This window comes from Cardiocondyla obscurior, linkage group LG03, assembly GCF_019399895.1.
Source record: "Cardiocondyla obscurior isolate alpha-2009 linkage group LG03, Cobs3.1, whole genome shotgun sequence".
Taxonomy (NCBI): domain Eukaryota; kingdom Metazoa; phylum Arthropoda; class Insecta; order Hymenoptera; family Formicidae; genus Cardiocondyla; species Cardiocondyla obscurior.
This window is the reverse complement of record NC_091866.1, coordinates 7519447-7545209: the sequence shown is the minus strand read 5'-3', so window position 1 is coordinate 7545209 and position 25763 is coordinate 7519447. Positions and strand designations below refer to the sequence as shown.

General features: G+C 38.7%; 4 protein-coding genes across 4 annotated transcripts in view; all 4 read right to left on the bottom strand.

The window, feature by feature from the left end:
• Positions 1–25456, bottom strand: part of LOC139113909 (cytochrome P450 4g1-like) — a 51585-nt gene extending 26129 nt beyond the window's left edge. The window contains exons 1-4 of the mRNA XM_070675357.1: positions 25328–25456; positions 24621–24727; positions 5887–5981; positions 5759–5827 (exon numbers count right to left, since the gene is read on the bottom strand). Coding sequence (XP_070531458.1) covers positions 5759–5827; positions 5887–5958 — 141 coding nt within the window. The 5' untranslated portion in view covers positions 5959–5981; positions 24621–24727; positions 25328–25456. The remainder of the gene's footprint in view (positions 1–5758; positions 5828–5886; positions 5982–24620; positions 24728–25327) is intronic.
• LOC139101275 (uncharacterized) lies at positions 17210–20041 on the bottom strand. The gene has a single exon (XM_070654307.1). It carries the CDS (start codon positions 20039–20041, stop codon positions 17210–17212), a length of 2832 nt encoding a protein of 943 aa, XP_070510408.1.
• On the bottom strand, positions 20106–21003 carry LOC139101274 (uncharacterized). The gene is made up of 3 exons (XM_070654306.1): positions 20989–21003; positions 20222–20923; positions 20106–20168 (listed from the first exon to the last, which is right to left on the bottom strand). Exons 1-3 carry the CDS (start codon positions 21001–21003, stop codon positions 20106–20108), a joined length of 780 nt encoding a protein of 259 aa, XP_070510407.1.
• LOC139101273 (uncharacterized) lies at positions 21194–22507 on the bottom strand. The gene has a single exon (XM_070654305.1). It carries the CDS (start codon positions 22505–22507, stop codon positions 21194–21196), a length of 1314 nt encoding a protein of 437 aa, XP_070510406.1.
• Positions 25457–25763: the final 307 nt, after the last annotated feature.

Genomic DNA, 25763 nt, shown 5'->3' with positions numbered 1-25763 from the left:
TTTAACTCCTGCCTCCCACAAACCACCGAAATGTGGAGCGGAAGGAGGAATAAAATGCCATGAGATTTGATCACTGGCATTGCGACTTTGAAAATTCGGATCTCGGACGGAGCTTCGATAGGCGGCGGTCAGCTCACGATCAGCTCCAACGAAGGTCGTGCCGTTATCGGAGTACACGTTTTTCGGACAGCCGCGGCGGGCACAGAAGCGCGAAAATGCATTTAAGAACGCCGGCGTGGAATAATCTGATACGAGCTCCAAGTGCACGGCGCGAGTAGCCAAACACACGAACAATGAGATATAGCACTTGGTTGATTTGATACCGCGACCTCCGGAGGCGCGAACAAAAAACGGACCCGCATAATCCAGTCCGCAATGCAAAAAACATCGTGCAGGCGCGGAAACGCGATAACGCGGAAGATCGCCCATCAATTGCGAGGGGGATACGGCGCGTTCTCGCACGCAGGTTACGCATTTGTGTACCACGAAGCGAACCAAACTTCGCGCGCGAAGAATCCAGTATTCGCGTCGCAACGTACTCAGGGTAAGCTGCAGCCCGGCGTGCATCGAACGGAGATGTGCGTGCGACGCAATGAGTCTCACCAACCCGTGAGGTGCCAAGACAATCGGATGTCGAATTGAAAATGCGAGTGGCGCATGGCGAAGGCGTCCACCGACACGAATAAGTCCGTCACGGTCAAGAAAGACATTAAGCGCACTAAGCGAACTTTTAACGGACAGCGGCTTATTTTGTGACAGCGCATGCAACTCGTGTGAAAATACAGCTGTCTGAATGTATTTTAGCCAAAACAGTTTGGCAATGGCACATTCGTCCGCCGTAATAACCGACGAACATCGCTCAGCTTGTCGGAGGTTATTTTTGCGACGACACAGCGCGAAAAATCGAAACAGATACGCGGTGACGCGAATTAACTTTGGTCACGAAGAGAATCGCTCGGCCAAATCAAAATGCTCGGAAGCGACGGACGCTGTTAACGCGGTGAGCTTACGTTCCAACGGCGCGGTAGGAGGGACGGTCGCGATCGAATTTGGCCACTGTTCTGACGAGAGCTTAAGCCACGGGGGCCCGTGCCACCAAAGTGGGTGATTCAGCAGGTCGCTTCCTAGTAGTCCGCGTGACGCACAATCCGCGGGGTTATCCTTCGTGACTACATGACGCCAAGAAACATTCGCGAGACGGTTTTGAATGTCCGCGGCTCGATTTGCCACGAACATTTTCCAATGAGACGGGGGTTGCTTTAGCCACGCTAGGACGATTGACGAATCCGTCCAACAAGTGCATGAGATGGCCTTGGGGAGGATTTCGCGAACGAATTCGATTAATTTAGCCAGCAGCACGGCTGCGGAGAGCTCCAAACGCGGAATGCTTAACAGCTTAAGCGGAGCAACTTTCGACTTCCCGACTAACAATGACGTTGTGACCGTTCCGAAGGAGGATATAACTCGAGCATAGACAACGGCCGCGTACGCATCACTGGAGGCATCCGCAAATCCGTGGAGTTCGATAGAAGCTGAGTCAGATTCCACTCCGATCCACCGAGGAACATGCAATGAATTTAATTGACTGAGGCTCGAATAAATTTTTTGCCATCGCGTTAAAATTGACGGAGGAACAAGCTCATCCCATGCGGCCTTGAGTTTCCAGAGACGCTGGATCAAGATCTTTGCGCAGATGATCGTCGGAGTACCCCACCCCATTGGATCATAAAATTTGGCAATCGTCGACAAAATTTCGCGCTTCGTCGTGGGGGCGGACCCGTCAAGCGACACGCGGAACCGGAATTCATCGGAGTGAGGCAGCCAGTGAATGCCAAGAATCTTTAATTGTTCGTCTAACAACGGAATCGGATTGCATGCTAGACCATGGTCAGCGGGATTGATGTCCGCCAGCAATTTTGACGAATTACTGGCCCATTTCCGCAAGGTGAACCGACCACGATTTAGAAGTTCAATAAGTTGATCGCGTTTTTCCACGAGCAGAGCGACGCTATGAGCGCCGAAAAGGACATCGTCCACATAGATGTGATCACGCAAGATGTCCCGAGCGAGGGGAAAATTGTGGCCGTCATCCAGCGAGAGCTGCTGAAGAACGCGCAATGCGAGAAATGGGGCGCACGCCGTACCGTACGTGACGGTCAATAATTGATATTCGCGTATTGCGTCGGTTGAACCGGGCGACCACAGGATCCGCTGATAATCGATATCACTTTCGGCGACAAGGATCTGGCGGTACATTTTCGCGATGTCCGCCGTACATACATATCGAAATAGTCGCCATCTAAGTATAACAGTTGGCAGATCGCTTTGCAATTTCGGCCCGGAGTACATATGCTCGTTGAGACTCGAACCGTTCGACGTAAGACTCGACGCATTAAACACGACGCGAATTCGAGACGTAGCGCTATCGAGACGATATACAGGATGATGTGGAATGAATACTTCCTGTGAACCTGACGATGTGGCGATTCGCATGTGACCGAGAGATTCATATTCGGTCATGAACGCACGATACTCTGCAGCTTGTGCAGGATTGCTCTGAAAGCGACGCAATAACGATTTGAGGCAACTGAGCGCTTTAGTTTTAGACGAGCCGATGTCAATCGGCGGCGGCGTCTTAAACGGAATGCGTACGACGTATCGGCCGTCGGTCTGGCGAGAGTGAGTATTTACAAAATGAGCCTCGCATTCGTTGTCCTCGCGTGATGAGTCGCGATGCGCGGGGGGTTCTTCCGTTTGCCAGAACCTTTCGAGTGCGTTAGCGAGGTCGAGCGATTCGCTGTTGTGAGTGACGGTGAGATGCACTGTCACGTTCGCGAGGGGTTCTTTCTGGTCGGCAGCGTCACCGATACGCGAGTCGATTGGGCCCGACACTATCCACCCGAAAATCGTATTTTGCGCTATCGGCTGAGTTGGAGCGCCCTTCTTTAATCCGTCAAGAATAATCTCGTTATAAATGTCAGCACCGAGGATGACATCAATCGGTTTAGAACTGGCGGGATTGAGATCGGCGAGTTGAATATTTAGTAGATGCGGAAGCGAAAGAATACCGGCGTTACCGCGAGGCGCATATGAGGTGAGAGTAGGCATAATTACCGCGAGGCGGTCGATCGACGGCACTTGCCTATCAACGGGTGAAATAGAAATGTTACCGACGAAATTATATGTACCGACATTCGAACCGCCGACGGCCGCAACCGAGATCGGAAATCGGATTCGCTTTAATTTAAGCAATCTCGCCACGGACTCCGACACGAAGGTCATTTCGGAGCCTTGATCAATCAGGGCTCGCACACGCAATTGGCGGCCTGAAGAGCTGGATACCGAGATCCATGCCGTGGCGAGCAGTACAGTGGTCGGTCTCTGAGTCGAAGCGCGGGACGCAACGAGCGCGGTGATCTCGGCATTTTGAGACGGCGGTGCCGCTGCATCGCTATTCGATGGTTCTGGTGGAGAGGCGGAACTCGAGCCGGCGGAATTTTCACCGTGCAGCATGGTGTGATGTCTCTGATGACATTTCCGACACGTGAATTTGCTATTGCAATCGCGAACTCCGTGATTGCCGCTTAGACAATTAAAACAGCGTTTGTGCACTTGAGCTAGGTTACGCCGCTGGCTCGAATTTCCCTTTACAAACGAGGGGCACGAACTAAAGAAATGACGAGACTGACAAATCGGACAGATAGACACGGACCCGACATTTGACGGCGCGGAACGTCCGCGAAGCGGAGTCGCAGCAACCGCGGTATCAGGAGCAGGAGCGGACACGGAGCGCGTAGATGCCGTCGCAACATTGACCTTGTGCGGAACATTCTTTACTCCCGACGGACGCGACGAGGTAACGACGACGTCATCGAGAGCGCGCTGACGAGATTGCAAGAAATCCAGCAGCTCTGTCGTGGTCGGAAGCGTGTCGGAGTCGCTTATTCGCATGCTCCAGGCTTTTCGAGTAGAATTATCTAATCGTTGGCTGATGATGTACACAAGCATATCATGCCACAAGTCGCGCGACCGACGATTCAGATTTTTTAAGGCGGTGAGCGACGCACTCACCTTATCGATCAGGCCCTGAAGATCGCTCGCGGATTCTTTAGTGATAGACGGGAGATTCAAAAGCGTCGATAAATGACCACGAATTAAGCGCCGTTTATTTTCAAATCGCGTACTCAACGCTTTCCACGCAACATCGAAATTCTCCGCCGTAACGGGTAATTCACGCACACATTCGAGGGCACTACCGGTAAGGCAGGAGAGCAAGTAGTGCATACGCGCGAAATCCTTCAACTCTCGATTTTGAATGATTAAAGCTGTAAACCGATCCCGAAAATGTTCCCATTGCTCCAGACTCCCGTTGAACGGAGAGAGTGAGATGGGAGGCAAATGAGAAAGCGCGAGATTCGGTCGCGAAAGAAGCGAGGCATTGTCACTGCCTGAATGATTAAGACTCACGACCGGGGGTTCAAGAGACTCGAGCGACTCGTTCATGTAGTCCAATGCAGCTTGGTAGGCGTCCTCAACCTCATCGAAGACGTTGTTTTTGAAATAGGGAGTGGTAGCTTGAGTAGTCTCGTCCACTAGCCTTAACAGCTCAGAATGATCCAGGAAGAATCGCGCCCAGTTGTCTTTGATCGTCGAGATGCGAGAGCGCAATGTCGCGGGTGTGACATTAGCGCGGCCGAGTTTTTTCAAATTATCCACCGCTCGAATAATACTGCGTTGGAGTTGCCCTTGAGCGAGCAAGAGTTGCTTAGCGGCGTCGTTCATAATAGCGGAGGAGCGCACCTCTTTGAGATCCTTGCACACGCGTCGAATCCGGCTCGAAGGACCAACAATTTATGTACGCGATCTGGCGCGATCGCGTTAGTTTAAAGATAGATTTGCTCAGCAATGAGCTCGACGCGTGATCGATTGAGCGGGGATGAGATGGAGAGCCGATCGCAGGTATTGAAAAAAGAGCCAGAAGAATTAAAACGACAGAAAAAGGAACTCACTGTATTTACAAAAAAAACACAAAAAAAAATACAATCGCGCCGCTGAAGGCAGAGAAATTAGTAACCGAGCGGAAATCTTCTTGACCCGGCTGATCCGTCGGAAATCTTGAAGGTAGATGAGTGATCTACCCGGCCGTCGGAGATCTTGCCGCGGACGACGGAGATCTTGAGAGCGCGAGCCGGGATTGCCGCGAGCGCGAATCCCTGCACTCCAGCGGTAACGATTACGGGTAGATAGATTGGCGCCGAGGTAATAAATTCACGGAAAGCGAATTTATTGAATTGCGATTAAGAGCGCGAGATAAAGAAAATTATAAGAGGCTAGACGTAAGTCGTCGCGTGAGCGCGAGCCGATACAAAGGCGAGACGCACACGTGCGGAGTTCGAGCGAAACTGCTCGTCTTTTCGCGGTACTGAGCCTAGGATAGTCGGAACCCGGCGACGAAAACAAAGAGAAGTCAGCGAAATTCGGTTTGAACTAGATTAGGCTGACTTCTGCCGAAAACAAAACGCTTGGAACCATCGGCGATCCAAGGATATCGACAAAATCAACAAATACGCGACGATTGGTCTCGAAATATCGCGACGCTGGAGCACATACTAGGCGCGAGAATTACAATATAATTTAACCGCGCTGCAATTCGTAGTCGAATGAACAAAGATTATCTTTTATAATTTAAAATTATCAGTGCTTCGTTTCTTTTTGTTTAAAATTATTTTATTATGTAGAAATAAAAATATAAACTTACTTGTATTTTTGGAAAATTTGCTAACATGAAGATTACAAAATTTATTGTAATAGTAATTGTGTCAGTAGCCTACATATAAATATTAGTGTTAATATTTATTTATAAATGTTATTAAATACTGTACATACCGCAACGAGCATCGTTATTACATTGTCGTAAATCATTTGTTGTGTAAAAGGTTTTTTACAAGATTGTCTCATCAAGATGTCGAAAAATGTTTTACCTATATTAAATAACAAAAGTATATGTAAATATATACATTATGTTAAACAAAAACAAAAAAAAACAAGCAAAGTTTAAATAAAAATGTTTTATTTTAAAATATGTAAGCGCACGCGGCTCTACCAACACAAACGAAGATGTGTGAAAAGTGTTTTGCTTATTTTGCTCGCACGTTTTCGTTTGTCTCCGAATATCGTCTAATCCGTGCACCGAAGAAATCGTGCTTTGGGAAAGACATAAATTTTCTGCTTAAAATAAATGGTAAAATACTAGTTTTTCTAAAATTATTATCTCGGCTAACATAGCGAGAAATGTAAAATAGCATAAAATTTTTCTTCTTGTCTCGATAAGTTCTACCTACTTCCGAAAATATGTCTGTTTATTATCAAACACTGAAATTTTTTTTATTAATATTATTAATTAAATATTGGTTATATTGTTACATCCGAATAATCTCTCTCTTTCTTTTTTATATCTTAACTATAAATTTCATTCTACATATCTATCTATAAATGGGCTCGTTGCTAAAATATGCTAAAACAAACTCGAATTTATTCAAACACGTGACGCAGTCACTAAGATCTTTTATATTTGCTAGAATTTTGTAGAACAAATGAGGCAATTACTAAATTTGTTTTTATTTGTTAGCAATAAACAAGCCCTTTCATAAAATAATCATACAAAATAATTAAATTATTTTTAAAATAATAGAATTCTATAAATACAAGTACGGTCTTTTTTCTTATTTTAAACAAAACTTATGTTAAAATATAATTAGTTTATTAATATCATAATTAAGAAATAGAAAAGCTACAATAATGATTTAAAAATGGTAAGACCTTCTTTGAATAAAAATAGAGATAATTAGAATAAATTAGGTATATTATTATTGTAAAAAATAATTATTAAAGCTTATAGCATTTTATATTAAAATTTAGTGAGTCGAAGTAGAAACTACGCGAAACCTTTGCTACTTTTTATAAAAAAGCAAACATGATTATAAGTCATTAAAAATTTAGAAATCTACGATTAGTCTTTTGTAGCTTTTCAAAAAAATATACGGGGTGTCTTAAAAGTTTAAAAACAGTTGAATATATCGAAAACAAAGCATTTTATAGAAAAATGTTTAAGACAAAAACTGTTTGATTTCAAGGGAACCATGAGACAGTGCTATTGATTTAACCTTAAAAAGTTGCTACAAAATTACATAAAGGTTACTTCTTTTTTTTAAATAAAACATTATATATATATATTCCTGCGTATTCTTGTATGTACACTGACCGGCAATAATGGCCTGACGCTTTGCGGCGACGGCAGCTAACGTGCGTGAGCTAGCGTGGTGTGCGTCAGGCCACACCGCGGAGCGCGTACGTGAGCCGTGAAGCGCCGAGAGAAGCGAAAGGACGGGGGAAAATTTGGTGGGAGGCGTTCTCATGCTCTATTCCGCTCGCGACCCGTGCGTTTGAGAGAGAACGCATGAGTGGTCGCTAAGAAAAAGTTATAGGCGCACCTTCGTTCTCTCGCTTGCACGCGTTCGTGTTTATACAGGCGCGCAAGGATAGAAATAGATCGCAAGAGTACGCTATTAATTCTAGCATATACTTCAAAACATTTCGCGATAATGTCAACCGAAATTGAATACCCGTGTTACTAATGTTATTAAATATATAATTCTACGTTGCGTGTAATTTATTTTCGCGATAATTTTTCGACAAATATATAAATAATATCTCGAGAAAGAACGCATGGGAGGATGGTGCGAAACTGTTAGAGGTGCACCTCCGATCTCTCGCTTGCACGCGTTCGTGTTTATACGGGCGCGCAGAGATAGAGATAGATCGCAAAAGTACGAATTATAGCGTATACTTTAAGATTTTCGCGACTAATGATAACCGAAATTAAATACCCGTGCTACTGATATTATAAATATATAATTTTACGTTGCGTGTAATTAATTTTCGTAATAATTTTTTGACAAATAAATAATGTTTTGAGAAAGACAATTTAAAATTCTGTTTTCTGTCTTGAGAAAGACAATTTAAAATTCTGTTTTCTGTCTTGAGAAAGACAATTTAAAATTCTGTTTTCTGTCATGAAAAAGACAATTTAAAATTCTGTTTTCTGTCTTCAATACGTATCGAAATCTTTGCGGCAAAAATGAAACGAATGCGCTCGCGATTGTCCCCTTCTGAGTTGACTCAGATTACATCTTTATAAACACCGTCGCCGCCGCGGCCGGCCTCTAAATTGCTTAGAGTTCATTCGCCAAACCCGCTCGCCAATCATTATTTTCGATTCGGCTACTTTCTGCAGAAAACTAAACAATGCCATCGCCGCGCCCAGCCCATAGATTTCTTAGCGTTTATTCGCCGAGACATTATAATTTTTATTAAATCAACGGTGACGAATTTTGCATATTTGTGTAGGACTTTTCGTCTTGAATTATTTTTGTCTACCCCAAAATTTCGGGAGTGACAAAACGAACTGGACACCCTGTATATAAACAATCTTGAAACTAATAATCCCTTTGGATCGCACTCCAAGATTTATTTTATTTGTAATGTATATTATTTTTTTCCGTGTTTTTCGGTAAAGGAATCTAAGTTAGAAAATATATTTTTGGCTGCGGTTATAAAATCTACTAATGTAAAAATTTATAAAAATAAGAGTTTTTAATCTGTTATAAATAAATTAAAAGATTTAGAAGTAAATGGGATTAATATTACAATCGATGAAAACTCAACTGTATGAGTTTATTTTATCATGTGTTTGGTGCTAGGGGATAATTAATGATGAAATTTATTTTTAGATTTTAATAAATCGTTTTCAAGTAATTTCTTCTGTCAAATTTGCAAAGTAGAAAAAATAGATTGTCGAAAATTTATTACTGAAAATAAGAAACTAATTCAAATAATTACAAATTACAATTACGACTTAAAAATAAATAATCCAAAAATTACTGGAATTATAAATAATTTTTTATTGAATAATATCCTATCATTTCATGTGGTTAAAAACTATTATGTGGACATTATGCATGACATTTTTGAAAGAATCTGCCACTATAATTTGTGTCATACAATTAATTATTTTACAATAATAATAAAATATTTTGATCTAAAAACTTTGAATTCAAAAAATCAAAATCTTTAATATGGACTAAGCAAAATAAAAAATATTTCAAAAAAAAATAACATTATCTCATTAAAAAAAAACATGAAAAAATATCAGCTAGACAGATGATGACATTTATTATGTGTAGCGCTTGCGCCATTTTAAAAGTAATGATAGCGTTGAGTGTAGGTCTTAAACTAAGTCTTTATTTTTAAGTATATACAGTTATTATTTTTGGATTATCTCAAATCGCACGACTAGGGTGCTTTCCACAAAAACCGAAAAGTCGAGTGCCGGTACTAGACTCGACGTTCTCGGTAAAAGATATGGGGTGCCGTTATGGTTACTTTAATCGGCCCCCATTTCTCGTCCCCCGGATATGTTACGGGCTCGGAATCAGAAGCGAACGTGGTCGCCCACGGGTCGGTTTGGGTCCCGACTTCCGTGGTCACCGGCGCGTGCTGGATCGCGTGAGGTGTCCCGTTGGTCTGGGTCCCTTGCGTGATTGGCAGAGGCCTCGGCGTCGAGGGGATCCGGTACCGTGGACTCCTAAGGCGGTAGGCCCGTATGTCGCCGGGTATTAAGGCCGACAGCGGAGGACGTGTCAACTGCGGAGGTGGTAGCCGCAGAGGACACGGTGCCCAAGGCCTGAGCGCCAACGGAGGTAGCCCCTGTGGCAGCGGCGGCAGGGTCGGCTGCGGCTGTGGAGATCCAGCTGGTGCGGGCTGCTCCGGCTTCGGCTTCACGGTCACCAGCGGCCGTCCCGGCGGGAAAGTCTCCACTGCGATGATCCTCGGTGTCAGTGGCCCCGTGGTACTGTCGGGAGAGCTGGCGTCCCTTAGTAGCGGCTTCCTTCTCCCCCGTCTTACCTTCCTCCTCCTGGGCAGGCCAGGATCTACACTCCCCGTCTGTACGTTCATACAGAGTTTGATCTAGACCGAGCTCTGTGGTTACGATTCAAAAATGACTAACTTGCGATGCTTATCTAGCACTATCTCTCAAGATGTGCTCTAGACCGGCTTACTGCAGACTGAAGCAAAATCCGATCCTTATCTCGCTCTTTAAGTAGGACCTGTGGAGTAATCTTACTTCCGAGAGAACAGTGCCGCCTAGCGGCGAGCTTTGCACTTCTCAGCTTTTTTATGCCTGCCGGGTTACCGTTCGGCAGGTGCTTGTGGCGCACTTTCATGGTCGCCACATTATGTATTTTTCTCTTATGGTTGGAGACATGGTCCCAGCTGATGATGAGGTTTGGTATTTTCTAATTAATTTGATTGAAATTATTAATCTTGTACTTTGCTTTGAAATAGACAAAGCAAACATTATTTTCTAAAAAAACAAAATTAAAAAACATAATAGTGATTACATTCAACTATTTAATAACACGCTGAAGTCCAAATTTCATAATTTGACTCATTATCCAACAATTATTCGACAATCTGGGTCTTTAAGAAAATTATGGTGTTTAAAATATGAGGCAAAACATCGATAATTTAAAATTTATTCTCACTGCATAACTTCTCGAATAAACATTTGTCTTACATGATCCAAAAAATATCAATTATAATTTGCATATCAATTAATGAAATTTAAAAATCTAGCAAATAAAACTTTTTAATTCAATGATAATGACAAAATACCAAGTAATTATCGTTCTATTATTATTAAAAAATATTTTGCGTGTTAGATAGATATACGGACAAAGGTACATGCCTCCTGTTTGATCAAGTAAAAACTACCCGTGACAGCTTGCGGGCCGCCGTTAATATACTCGGCTGTTGTTAAGTTCAAAATTATAGCAATTAGCATTTCGTGGGTGGCAACTGCGACGTTCTTGAATCGTCGCTGTCAATCAGAAATTCCGGAGTGGCCTGATCGGCGAAGTTCAGCAGATTCGGCGATTTTGCTTCGCGCGTGCAAAACCTTGTCGGTTATATTTGAGCCTCTTATTGCCAAGGACTCGAGATGTAACAACAGATTCTCTTCTGATCTCCTCTTTTTCTTTATTCCTAATGTTCTCAAGCATCCGCTTGAGTTTGAAGAGCTCTTCTTGCAAATCTTAATACGTCGATTTCGGCGAAAATCGGTGGCACGAATTTTACGGAGATTTACTAGGGATGGAGTTATTAAAATAAATGTACAATTGGTAAATTTATTTTCTTGTAAAATTGATTTTTTGCCTTGGAATTACGAACAAGTTTTACGTATTAGATCTATTACATAACAAAACAAATGCAAAATTAAGGCTTAATCTTCGACGTGAATTAAACCAACGTATAACAGATTTAGCACCTTATATTCCGGAAGAATTTCAACAAAAGTGTCGAGCTTTGGTACCTAATTTAAAAGCGTCGGAACTTAGATTTTTAGTATTATATGCCGGTCCAATAGTATTTAAAAGAATTTTAAACTCTAAAAAATATTATCATTTTTTGTTGTTTCACGTTGCGTTCAGAAGTTTATCTTTGGAAGAGTTTGTTCAAAAATATAACGACAATGACCGTTCATATTTAAAAACATTTTTTATACAGCTACCAGAACTTTACGGAGAGACTTCTCAAGTTTTAAACGCCCACTATCTTTTACACATCGCTGACGACACTGAATTAAATAATTGTACCATTAATGAATTTTTGGCGTTTTCATTCGAAAGCTATTTAAGAAAAATATCAAAATTAATACGGACTAGCAACAAACCGCTAGCACAAATTGGTCGTCGATTACATGAAAAAAATTTAATTTTAAATAAACAAAGAATTTCTCCTGCAACTTATATTTTAAAAGAAAAAAATAAAAATATCCCTAAAGTTCAATGTCAAAATTTTTGTCTAGCGAATACAAAACCCAATAATTTAATTGTATTACACGCCTCTTCCTCAAGATCAGGTGTAGTACCCCCCGCAATGTACCGACAAACCACAAAATTTTAAAGTAAAAACTATTGCTAGGCAACAGCCCGTACACACGACCGTCATATTCCGGTTTCTTTATTCTTCTTCTTTGTGTCGACGTAATCGCATGTGTGAACTTATCGAAGTATTTAAAAAAGTATTATCGTGGTGTTTCTTTATTAAAAATGGGCAAGAGACATCGTGAAGATAAAGAGAACGATTTACATAAACGGATCAAAAGACTCGAACGTTTATTAGAAGAAAATCTTCGAGGTATGTTAACGTGCAAACGAAATAGGTTTGCCATTTGTCTGTTTTAGAATCATCGGCAGGAATTTTCTCTAAATTTTTTGAGGATATCTTTCCTATCTTTTCGCAACGGTCAGCCACCGTCAGCGATCGCCAGATAGAAAGATATACTTGTACGATAATTAAGTACACGAAATATCCTCCAGGACATATTTCGGCCCTTCTAATCCTTTGTCACATCGGTCTGCCACCGATGACGATGGCTAGGTGGAAGGGTCACGTTTATTAATAAATAACTCGGCATGGATCTATCAATAACCTAAAAAAAAAAAAAGACAATTAATTCTGGTTATGTTTTTTTCATAACCTAACTTATCTTTCTCTTTACGATCTAGACAAAAAGAGCCGACATGCCAGAGAGTACTCAATTGAAAGAGATAGATATCATCGTCACAGATCTTCGAATCATAATTCGAGAAACCGCAGTGCGAACGATAATTCCTCAGAGGCAAGCTTGGAATCAGTCGATCATGAGATTCTTTCTGAGATTAGCCTGCAAAAGAATGTTTCGACACAGGCAAAAAAATTAACACCTATGCAGGATCTATCAGGAGTTGCTTCAGAAGATTTACAATCGTCGCTTCTAGACGCCCCTGGATCATCTCATCAACAAGAGGATCAGGTTTTAATATCGTCTCCTGCAATTGCATTATCGAATCCTCTAGTATCAGATCTTCAAGAACAGATTACATCTCAATCGACAGAAAAGTTACCTAGCCTCGATGCCAAAGTTTTAGAAATTTTGGGTGAAAGATTAGAACCAGACAGAATTTTCTCAGCGGCAATTCACGAAGATTTAGTTGTTCGTTTTTTAGAAGTAGCTAGGAAAGGCTTGCCGACAAAGAAAACAAAATTACTTTTTAAAAAATTTCCTCTTCCTAATAATTGTATCAATTTAGATCTGCCTAAACTCAACCCGGAAATTAAAATTTGTCTCCCGGAATCTGTCGTTAAGAGAGATGTTCGCATTTCGGAAAAGCAACAAATCATAACAGCGTCTTTAGCTGCAATTATTAATTTAATGGTTAAAATTCTTCAGCTGGACTTTACTGAGAGATTTGAAGTCGCTGATTCTTTAAACGGCGCAATTCGATTGCTTACTGATTTACAATTTAATGAATCTATTACTCGAAGAAGTCTTATTTTGAAGAATTTAGACTCCTCGGTGAAAGAAATGTTATTATCAACAGTCGCGGATGAATGGCTTTTCGGCAAAGGTTTGGAGGAAAAAGTAAAAGCAGTAAAGACTCTCGAATCGTCAAACTTGGTTTTGAAATCTAAACCTCATCAACAAGCTAACACGGATTCAAAAAACACGAAACGCCCGTTCCGACATCTAGCCAAAGCGTCTCAATTCAAGACGACGCCGAACGGGCGAAAAACTTCATCGTACAGACGCAGAGCGAAGTCACCTCGCCGATCAGCGCGGGATCAATTCAATCGACGTCAATTCAAGAGAAGATCTTAGATAATGTAAGTTCGGTATGTGGCCGTTTACAATTTTTTCTGGACAAATGGTGTAAAATTTCTACAAAAAAAACGGTTTTACAATAGATATCTGGTTATAAAATACCTTTTTTAAGACCGCCTTGGCAAGAGAATCTTCCGATAGAGCCACATTGGTCTTTACAAGAATCTTTAGCTATAAAAAAACAGATAGCTAAATTAACAGAAAAAGGAGCGATCTATTGTGTCTCTAATGAAGAAAATCAATTTATTTCAAACATTTTCTTAATTAAAAAACCTGATGATTCTAACAGACTAATTTTTAATCTTAAAAAGCTTAACAAATTTGTTGCAGTTCAACATTTTAACTTAGAAAACGCAAAGGTCGCTCGACGCTTAATTTTTAAAAGCTGTTTTATGTCTACAATTGATCTAAAAGACGCATATTATTTAGTGTCAATAGATAAGGCGTATAGAAAATATCTCCGCTTTAAATTTTAGGACCAAACTTACGAATTATGTTGTTTGATCTTCGGCCTTAATTCGGCGCCTTATGTATTCACTAAATTATTAAAACCGGTTGTTTTCCGGTTACGAAAATTAGGTTATATTTTTTGTATCTATTTAGATAATATCCTGCTTATCGGAAACTCTTCTAATTCTTGTAAAGAAAATGTACGAATTACCTGTCAATTATTGGAAAATCTTGGATTTATTATCAACAAAGAAAAAAACTGTATGACTCCATCCACTAGATGCAGATTTCTTGGTTTAATCTATGACTCGTTAGAAATGCTGGTAGAATTGCCTAACGAGAAAAGATTAAAAATTAAAAAATTAATGCATAAATTTATAAAAGTTCGAAAATGTTGCATACGAAAATTTGCTAAATTTGTGAGTTCCTTAAAATCCTGCTGCCCAACTTTAAGATATTCTGCGAGACGCAGAATTGGGTCGACATACTACCAGTAGTCCTGCTAGGAATAAGAGCAACCTACAAAGAAGATATAAAGGCGACAGCAGGCGAGACGACATACGGCGAAAACTTAAAATTACCAGGACCACTGCTGGGAGACAAGACACAGCAATTAAGAACTAATGATGACTTCGTGTCATTACTAAAAGAAACAATGTCTCAGTTGACACCAACAGTTAAACGACACGGAAATAGCCAAACATTTGTAAATAGTAATTTAAGCGAAGCTAAAAAAGTATTTGTTCGCAGAGATATTCCAACCGGGGTTTTACAGACGAGTTACGAAGGCCCCTATAAGGTAATAAAGAACAACGGGAAAACATTGAAGATTTTACAACGAGGGAAACAAATAGTGGCCAGCGCAGACAGAGTCAAACCAGCTTTCACAATGGAAGATGACGAAGAAGAAAGAAGACCACAACCGAAAAGAAGAAACAGTTCCAGAGAAAGAAAACAGACAGTTCGATTCCAGGCTGCGCTTTGATACAACCAAGGGGGTCCTGTGGCGACCACACGAACTAGCCACACCGCGCGCGATCGCCACACACGCATGAATGCCAGAAAATGGCAACCCGGCAAACGGTGCCCCAGCGCTTCACGATGCCACCGCTAGGTGGCCACAAGGGCGTAGGTGTCACCTACATGCAAAAAAAGTTTGACCCCTGGATATAAGGACACAGTTCTCAGGGGGTCCTCACGATCCAGCCCGTCTAAGGTGAAACATCGAAAGATAGCTCCCAAAGGTGTTTTGAAAGTTCGCTATTATAATCCGCTGCCTTATGGAAAGCAATCCAGCTCCACTAGAGGAAAAACTCTTTCCTCGAAAGAAGACTAGATGGAGTCGAAAGCGGAAGGTGCCGATCACTCCAGCGACGATCGGGGCAGTGTTACGCCCGGGATACGGAGCGACATGAATCTGCCGGCTCGCTCCAAGGTTTCGGTTTCCCGTTGTCAGGGAAATGAAGATTGTTGATAAATGATTAAATGACAGTTCTGATCGTCGCTGGAGTGATCGGCACCTTCTGCTTTCGACTCCGTCTAGTCTTCTTTCGTGGAAAGAGTTTTTCCTCTAGTGGAGCTGGATTGCTTTCCATAAGACAGCGGATTATAATAGCGATCTTTCAAAACACTTTTGGGAGCTATCTCTCGATGATTCACCTTAGATGGGCTGGATCGTGAGGACCCCCTGTGTATGCAAATAACTGAATTTAACTGTAGAAAAACTTAAACCAGGTGGCTGAAAATTCTTATAAAAGAAAATTTAGATTAGAAAAATAGACTCAACACAGAAATAATAAACTCAAATTTGAAAGTTAGAAAAGGAGGATTTAATTGGCATAAAAAACCCTCCCACAGCATGGGAGGAGGGAAAAAGCCGTAATTGAGAATTACAATTGTTACACAGATTCTTAACAAAGCGCATGCATGCATATAACCGAAAAATACAAAGAAAGATGTTAATTAAATTACTCTCAGATCTGAAGAAAATAATTTAAGTTTGGATCTTAGAATCGACACCAGAAACCTCTTTGTTTTAATCCAAATAAATCGTAAATTTGTTCCTTTCTTATGAAATTATGAGTCGGCAGGAGCAGCCCGCTTTCTCAAATGGGAGCAGCCCAAATTCTTATCAGGAGCAGCCCGAGCAATTTTACAGGAGCAGCCTGTTTCCGCTGTTTAACAGCTGATAAATAATTTTCCAGGAGCAGCCCGTATTGTCACTTATAATTTTCCGGGAACAGCCCGTAATACACTGATAACTTTTAAAGGAACACTCTTAAAAACTATATGATTTATTTCTCTTTCATTTATATCAATTTGCTTTAATAACAAATATTCTGTTTTCACAAACATGTGTCACCGTCAACATCCGCTAACCAACTGACTAACGAAACCGAACTTGTAAATAAAATTGAGAAAATCAATAATTAATCGTTGTTAGGGAAAGAATCGAAACGAGCCTAACAAGATAAATTAAATAAATTCATAATGTGAAAAAAGGCGCGAGCATACCGTCCGCCTCGTCATAGACGAAAGTGGTGTTACACCGCGAGGGTGTCGTGGGGTTCGTTCTCCGGAGGAAATTGTAGCAGAAAATGAAATAAAGTCGTCTTCTTAGTTATATCAATTGCTTTCTTTTATTCCCTTCTTCTTTACAGATTGACACTTGCACTGATTATTCTATATTATATATTCCACGCGTGATACTTGGTAGCGACTGCCTGTCCGGGCCGCGGCTGCCCCTATATATCTCCTACTGTTGCTATGCCAAAATTCATAGCAATCAGCGGAATCGCGGGTGGCAACTGCGACTGTCTTCGGACTTCGCGTCCCGGCCGGAAATGCCGGGTTACCTTGATCGGCGGTATTCTGCCGATCAAGCTAAACGGTCGCGCACGTGCGACATTCCGGCGTTATTCCCGAGCCTCTGTTGCTAAGGGCTCGGGATATAACAGTGGCTTCCTTCTAAAAAAAAAGTCTTTTAACATTTTTCTATTTATCTTTTTTCTGTCCGTTAGAAGATCTTTCTTCCTTATCCTTTTCTTCTTCCTGAAGAATTGGTACTATTCTTGTGATTGGTCTTTTTAAAACAGTGGTTGATGTCTTTAAAGTGACCACTCTGACTAAACCATCTGCCCCAGGAAGAATCTTTAAAATTTTTCCCATTAACCACTTTGCAGGAGGTAAGCCTTCTTCTCTGAGAATTACTAATTGACCTACCTTTATGTTTTCTGATTTCCTAAACCATTTGGTTCGCTCCTGCAAATTGGTCAAGTATTCTTGTGACCAGCGCTTCCAATAATGCGACCTTATTTTTTGCAGAAGCTGATATCGATTCAATCGATTTTCTGGAATGTCAATTAACTCGGCCTCTGGAATCAAAGTGGAAACTCCCCCTGTGAGGAAATGTGCGGGAGTTAACACATCTAAATCTTCTGGATCATTTGACAAAGGACATAACGGTCTTGTGTTCATGCCAGCTTCTATTTGCACTAAAACTGTGCTTAGTTCTTCGAAAGTTAACTTATGATCCCCCATCACTTTTATTAAATGTCGTTTTATAGATTTAATTCCGGCCTCCCATATTCCGTTAAAATGTGGTGTTCTTGGAGGAATAAATTTCCATTCTGTTCCTAGAGAAGCTAATTTCTCCGCTGTTTTTCCAAAAAACTCGGAAGATTCTTCGAACATCTTTTTAAGCTCGACATCTGCTCCCTTGAAATTTGTACCGTTGTCAGAATAAAGAATACGACATATTCCTCGTCGTCCTGCAAAACGTCGATATGCTCCAAGAAAGGCTTCTGTACTTAAATCTCCCACCGCTTCTAAATGAACCGCTCTAGTTGCGAGACAAATGAATAAAGCTATGTATCCTTTATTAGCAGAATGTCCACGTCCAGGATTCCGTCGTATCTGCAAAGATCCTGCATAATCTACCCCCGAAATTGAGAAAGGACTTTCAAGATTTACTCTGTGGAAAGGTAAATCTCCCATCTGTTGCGTTAAAGATGTTGTTTGAAATCTTTTACATTTTGTGCAATTCCGCAAAATTGTCTTGACGAGACTGGAGGCTCCTAAAATCCAAACATAAGTACGAAGAGTGCTTAAAGTTAATGTAATTCCTCCATGCCAGCATTTTTGATGTGCAAAATGCACATACATCGAAGATAAATTCGAATGTTTTGGTAAAATGGATGGAAATTTTGTATTAAATTGCAAAATACTGTGACGGAGCCTGCCTTTCACTCTCAAAATCCCTTCTTTGTCTAAATAAGGATTTAATTTCTTAAGCTGTGACCTCTTTGACACATTATTTTTTACACGTAATGTCTCAAGATCCTGAAAGAAGACCGATCTCTGAGTGCATTTGATCAAAGCTTTCCGTGACCTCACCAACTCAGAGACATTGAGAAAATTCGGAAAATTCTTTCTTTTATTTCGATGACACTTATCGAAAAATCTAAAACAATAAGCAATAACGCGAGTTGCTCTAAGTAACGATGAAAATCGTGTTATAATTTCATCTTCTTCTTGCCCTTGTTCCGTGGCAATAACAAAAGAAGAAAGTATTTGAGAATCAGCATCCGTTAAAACTTGCTCTTCTTCTTGTTTTGACGAAAAATCTTGAAATTGTGATAAACAGGGAGGGCCATGCCACCATAAACTTGATTCACGTAATTCAGAAGAACTCAAACCTCTTGAAACCATATCAGCTGGGTTCTGTTTGGTAGGAATATATTTCCAAGATGCTTCCGGTAATTGAGTTTGTATAAAAGAAACTCTATTTGCTATAAATGTTTTCCATTGACTTGGATGCTTCTTTATCCAAGCTATAGTTACTTGACTGTCAGACCAGGCAATTACATCAAGATCTTTCAAAAAATTTAATTTCCTCACATGATTAAATAATCGAACTAATAAAGCTGCTCCACACAATTCTAATTTTGGAATACTCACAGTTTTTACAGGAGATACTTTTGCTTTAGAAGCGACTAAAGAAACGTTAATTTTTCCCTCTTCGGAAACTGTGCGAATATAAATTGCCGCCGCATAAGCTCGAGTTGAAGCATTACAAAACCCATGCAATTCTGCCTTTGAATTTGGAGAAGTTTCGAACCAACGGTTGATTTTTAAATTATTTAAATCCTGTAAGGAATCTTGAAATCTTTTCCAAAATTGCTGCTTATTAAAATCAAGTTTCTCGTCCCATCCCACTCTTGCAATCCAAAGATCTTGAATAAAAATCTTTCCCGCTATTATAACAGGAGAAATACATCCCAACGGATCATAAAGTTTAGAAAGACAAGAGAGAATATTTCGTTTAGTAAATATGTTGATTGAAATTTCTTGAATTTTTACCGAAAATCCAAAAGCATCTAAAAATGGATTCCATTGTATTTCCAAAGTTTTCACTGTTTCAAAAGTTTTCTTAGGAATTTCAGTATTTGAAATTTCTTGTCTCTTCAAGTTCTCCGGTAAAAGTGAATTATGATTTGCTGCCCATTTATCCAACTCTATACCGGCCGTTTTTAAAAGTGAAATTAATTCTTTCCGTTCCTTTTGTGCCTCGTAAAGACAGTCTGCTCCCCCGAAAATATCGTCGACATATGTCTGTGATCGAAGACATTGTGCCCCCTGAGGAAAACGATGTCCTTCATCAATAACTAATTGTTGAAGAGTTTTAATCGCAAGATATGGAGCACAAGCGGTTCCGTAAGTTATCGTTGTATGACGATATTCCATGGGAGCTTCACTTTCGTTTGGTGACCATAAGATACGCAAAAAATCTCTGTCATCTTGATGAATTTTAATTTGCCTAAACATTTTTATAATATCTGCGGTGAAAACAAAACGAAATCTTTGCCAATTTAACAATACAAGAGTTAAATCATTTTGTAAAGGAGGACCAATCGTTAATGCTTTGTTGAGACTCTGTTGATGTGCTGTCTGTCTTGAAGCATCAAAAACCACTCTAATTTTCCATCAAGGTACCTCCGTAATTACCGCATGGTGAGGTAAATACCATACTTTAGTACTCTTGATTTCGTCGTGAGGAACCCGCTCCATATGTTTCAATTCTTCATATTCTTTTAGAAATTCCTGGTATTTTAAATTTAATTTTGCATCCCGAGAAAGTCTCCTTCTCAAAGCTGTTAACGAATGCTGAGCAATTCGACGAATTTCTTCTACGGCATCTGGTGGATCTAATTTGAAAGGGAGTCGCACCACATATCGGCCATCCGAGTCTCGATAATGTGTTGTTTTAAAAAATTCCTCACATTTCTCTTCCTCCGGATTTAAAAAATGCGAATTTTCCTTGAACTCTTCTGATTCCCAAAGCCGTTGCAAAGAATTTCGGAGTTCTTCTTCCGCAGCGCATACCATAGAAATTGCCGAATCTTCAACCAAATTCTCCGCCCGCCGTGCAGAATTAATCGGAGGAACTCCAGAGATTATCCATCCAAAAACCGTGTCTTGGGCTATGAGATCTGTTTCCGGCCATCGATGTAAACCTTCCTTAATCAAAGCGCTGTATTCTGAAGCTTCTAAAAGAATATCCACCTTTGCCGGCTTGAAAAAATAAGGATCTGCAAGAGGCTTCTTAAAATTTTCCAAAATATCCTTTGCCTTTATTTTCTTTGACGGTAACAAACCTATTAATTTTGGCAAAATCAAAACTTCTATTTCCAGAGAAAATTCCGAATCCTGAAAAGAATGTAAAACTATCGTGGATTTTGAACGAACCGTTCCCGCTTTTAAAGCACCGATACCTGATAACGGAACATGTACACGCGAACGAGTTAAACAAAGCGTCTGTGCTAATGCTTCCGTAATAAAAGATATCTGAGAACCTTGATCTAAAAATGCTCTTGATTTGAAACTAATTTCCTTATTAGAAATTAAAATCTGTGCGGTTGGAAATAGCACTCTTCCTTTATTTGAATCGATATTTGCGGATAAAATGCTGTCATTTAGTCACAAAGAAACTTCTTCCGCAGTTTCTTTAACAATCTCTGGATGCAAAAGTGTGTGGTGTTGTTTCTTGCAAACATTGCAGCGTCGTGGCGATTTACAAAATTGCATACGATGATGTCCTAAGCAATTAAAACAAAGTCTTAAATGTCGTACATCATCGCGTCGTTCCTTCAAACTTTTCTTCCCGAAATCAGGGCATGAGCTCACAAAATGTTTCTGTGAACATAATGGACATTTCCTTTCGAAATTGTAAGGATGTGGCTTATTTTCGGTATGATATGCCTTCACAAATTTTTCCTTCTGAAACACTTTCTTCGGTTCTTTCTCAAATTTCCTTGTTGCTTTCACAGAGTTTAATCCGTCCCTCCGACAATTAAGCCAACGGACCAAATCTGCAATTTTAGGAAAGACCGTGGATTTATCTAATGAATTTCTTGAACCGAAACTGTTTTCATCGAGAGAATTATCACGGAAAGCCAAATGTTTCTCCCAAAGCCTATGAGTTTCGGAATCTAAAATTTGAAGAAGTCGATGACACATCATTGCCTCTAAAAGATCCGTATCTGATTTCGTTATCTTTTTCATTGCCAAAAACGTTAAATTCATCGCTTTGACTCGACCATTAATTTCCTCTGCCGACAATGTTTTTATTGGTTGCAAATTTGCTAACTTATCCATTAGCATGTAAAGCTGATGACGCGGTTTGTCAAAGGTATCTTTGAGTTCTTTCCAAGCTATATTATAATTATCTCTCTTAAGAGGAAGATGGGCAATCGACTTCTTAACATCATCCGTCAAACTCGCAAGTAAATACCGAAATTTTTCTAAATCCGACAAATTTTCCCTTTCATGAATCGTCAAAATAAAATATGAACTAAACGTATCCCAATCTTCCGTTTTCCCGGAAAATTTCACCACCGATAATTTTGGCAATTTGCTCGTTTCTCCCTTTCCCCCATTTGCCACATTTGTAGCAACCGATTCTACCGAAGATGTTGACGGTTGCGTGACATTTTCTATTTCGGCTAACAAACTATATAATTTATCTCTAATATTACGATAAGATATTTCTATTTCTTGAATAAAATTTTCCACGATATACGGGTCCTCTTCAGCCCGTTCACTGACGCAAATTTCAAGATCCGTATTATAAATATCCGTCCAATAACCCTTAAGATCGTCCAAAGCGTTTTTAATTTGAATTGTTGACAAAGAAGTACGCGGTGTTTGAAGTAACGAAGGGAGAATACGACGCAAAGCATCCGCTCTCCTCTTCTGCTGTCCTACTAGACGCTTGATCGAAATCGGAACCATTTCGAAGAATTTTTAAATCAACAATTTTATCTAGATAGATAGATCTGAAATGTTTTTCAAAAAAGAATCATTTGAATAATAATTTGAGCTTTAATTTATTTAATTTTAGTTTAATTTTAAAAAATGAGTAAGATTTATTTAAATTTAAATCTCAAAATCAAACTATTTATTGTATTTTATTTTTAAATTAATTTTTTAAATTATTATTTACTTTGAAATTGTATTAAAATTTAATTTTAATTATTTAATTCATTTTATACACAATTTTAAAGTTTTTTTTTTTTTTAATTTTCTTTGTTCTCAATATAAATCATTTTAAATACATATATGCAAAAAAAAATTCTAAAATGCTGGTCTCGAACTCGAGACCTCCAATGTACTGACCGCACGCCTTATGTGTACGACCACACTTGCTATTGAAAGTTAAGTCTACTGATTTGGTAGTTAACTCACAAAAAATATTTTAAGATTTTTTTCTTGTTAACTAATGCGCATTGGCACGAGTTATTATATTGGGCATATCTGAGAGTGATGCCTAATAACATATTTAATTTTCACCCAAATTCCCGGAAACGTGGCTTGATAATCCCCTTGTTAGTGGACATCCTTGTTTGACACCTTCCCCGTCCAAAACACACTTTTCAGCTCCTCTTCTCTACTTATCCTGCATTTAATTTTTCTCACTATTTTTTTACATCTATCTACTAATCCTAAATTTTATATATAAGATTCTGTTGTTAGATATGGATTGGGAGAATGATAAATCCGCCAGTTGAACGTAGAATATGTATATGTATTTAATATGCAAAAAAAAAATGTACTTTTGATAACGAGGCTTGAGACGAACTATCTTAGACAAAACAGTAGCGGTACATGCGCATTAAAAATGTACTAGTAATTCTCAGACGCATGTCCTGTCATCTTACGGATAGATATCGCGTTACTGCATGTGTAAACGGCTTGTAATATAACAACAGATTCTTAAATCTTTAAATACGCTGTAATCAATAAAATTATCCTTATCTAAGAATGAACTTAAGGTAAACTTAAAAAATATGAGATTGAATTATAAATATCGCCCAAAGAACAATTCTTAATCTTGGCGCAGTTTATTTACATCATTATATTTGTTGAGAACATTTCTTGTGTTTCTAAAAAATATTATTACTTTTATAAACAGATGATAGATTTGAATAATGTTTCAATAAAATTGTGGAAAAAATCAATACTTTTATATTTTATTATGATTTGTGCATACGTTTTGTAGTAATATAATTATTGTTCAAGAATTAGCATTCAAAATGAGCGGTCGATCATTGATGCCTGTATGACAGCATCGATCGGAGCAATCAATCAGCTTATTGATAGTTTTAACTGGCGCTGTCGTATTTCTTCCGGATCATTATCTTTTCCGGTATCACTCTTGTTCTCACAGTGATAAGTCATACACATATGGTGCAAAGAAAAACAGTGAAGTTGTATCTTGCTAGTTATGGATAAATTAAGCTTATATAAAACATTCACACTCCCAAGGAACACTTTTTGGAGATTATTTAGACTTATCAGACACGCAAATTCAATTAATTTCTAATTTATTTGTTCACTTATCCGCGTGACCGTTGTCGTATCACGTAGAATTACGGCTCACCTGTCCTTAACATCCAATCAAGCAGTTACATTAATATAATGTAACTAACTCATAAATACTTACACAAATTGAAATATTCTCATGCATTCTTCAAGTTAGTCACTTTTACATGCTTACGTGCCGTTACGCCACGCCAAATTATAATTAATTGTCAATTATTTCTGAGATTCGCAATATATTCGAGCCAGTAAGCTAGAACTATTAATGACCGATCGCTCAAAAATAAATTGTACTCAATTATCATAAAATAACATTTGCACAGAATTTGTTATTTGATATCACTACTTTTGCTGAGACAAACTTTCTTAAAAGACGATTAGAGTTTATTTATACGATGGATTTATTATTTTGATTTTTCTGTTTTTCTTGAAAACAGCTACTAAATAAATTATTAATAAATGTTTAATAATAAATAGATATTAAAATATGACACAAATGTTATAAAATAATTGTAAATAGTCTTACTTTTGCATCATTTGGCTCGGATATTACAATGAATGATTTGTTTCCTAACCGGAATTGAAAAGGTGATAAATAATTTTTTGTCAGCCTTGTCACAGTCTCTAAGAAATCTAAAAATATTATTGTATATTAAATTGGTTCATAATAATATTAATATTTTTTATTACAAATTGACTAATTTTCTATATTAAATTATTTATAAGAAGAACATGTATATTTGGTTTTCTTTACGTTTTTATAAAAAAATAACTTTTTTATTAAATTAATAATCCAAGAACGTTCTAAATTTTAGAACTTTAATAATTTTAAATCTTATTAATTTTATTTTACGAATTTAATTAAAAAAATTTTTTGTTGACCTTTATAAATTTTGCAGTTTAAAATGTTAGAATATAAGTATTAAAATTTATACTGTATAATGTAGTAATATAATAATATATGTCGTGTAAACTGAGTAGACTCACAAGGATCGTATAATCACTACGAGAAAGAATTTAAGACTATAAAATAAGGAAAAGAGAAACCTTTCTGTTTCGGATAAGGTTTTTTACTTAAAAAAATGTTATGAGTAATGTCAGATTCAATCGTTATAAACTTATTTGGTTCTTCTCCTAAATAAATTTACCAAGTTAAATTTTTTATCTTTGCTCAATTTGTTTCTGAAAATTTTACCCAACCATGTATGTTTTAAAATAAAAAATATTTCTTACCATTACTATTCCAAAACACATAATAACTACCAATAAATGGTAAATTTATTGGCCCTGGTAAATTATTTTGACTTTCGGTAAAAAACACTTTTTGACAATAATTCCAAAATAAATAAATAAAAATAAGAGTTATTTTTTTAATAACTCTTATTTTTATTTATTTATTTTGGAATTATTGTCAAAAAGTGTTTTTTACCGAAAGTCAAAATAATTTACCAGGGCCAATAAATACTGATTTTTTTAATCAGTACACCGAACATCTTAAGTAATATTCACTGTAATACTAGTGCAACTTTATAATTCAAATGTAACTATTAAAATGAGAATAATATTAACTCATGGACGACTCAATCAATCACTGTCTGACGATATGATCTTGTATCGTACTAGGAGACCGCACGAAATAAGGTCGGCATTATAATAGTTCAAGTTCACA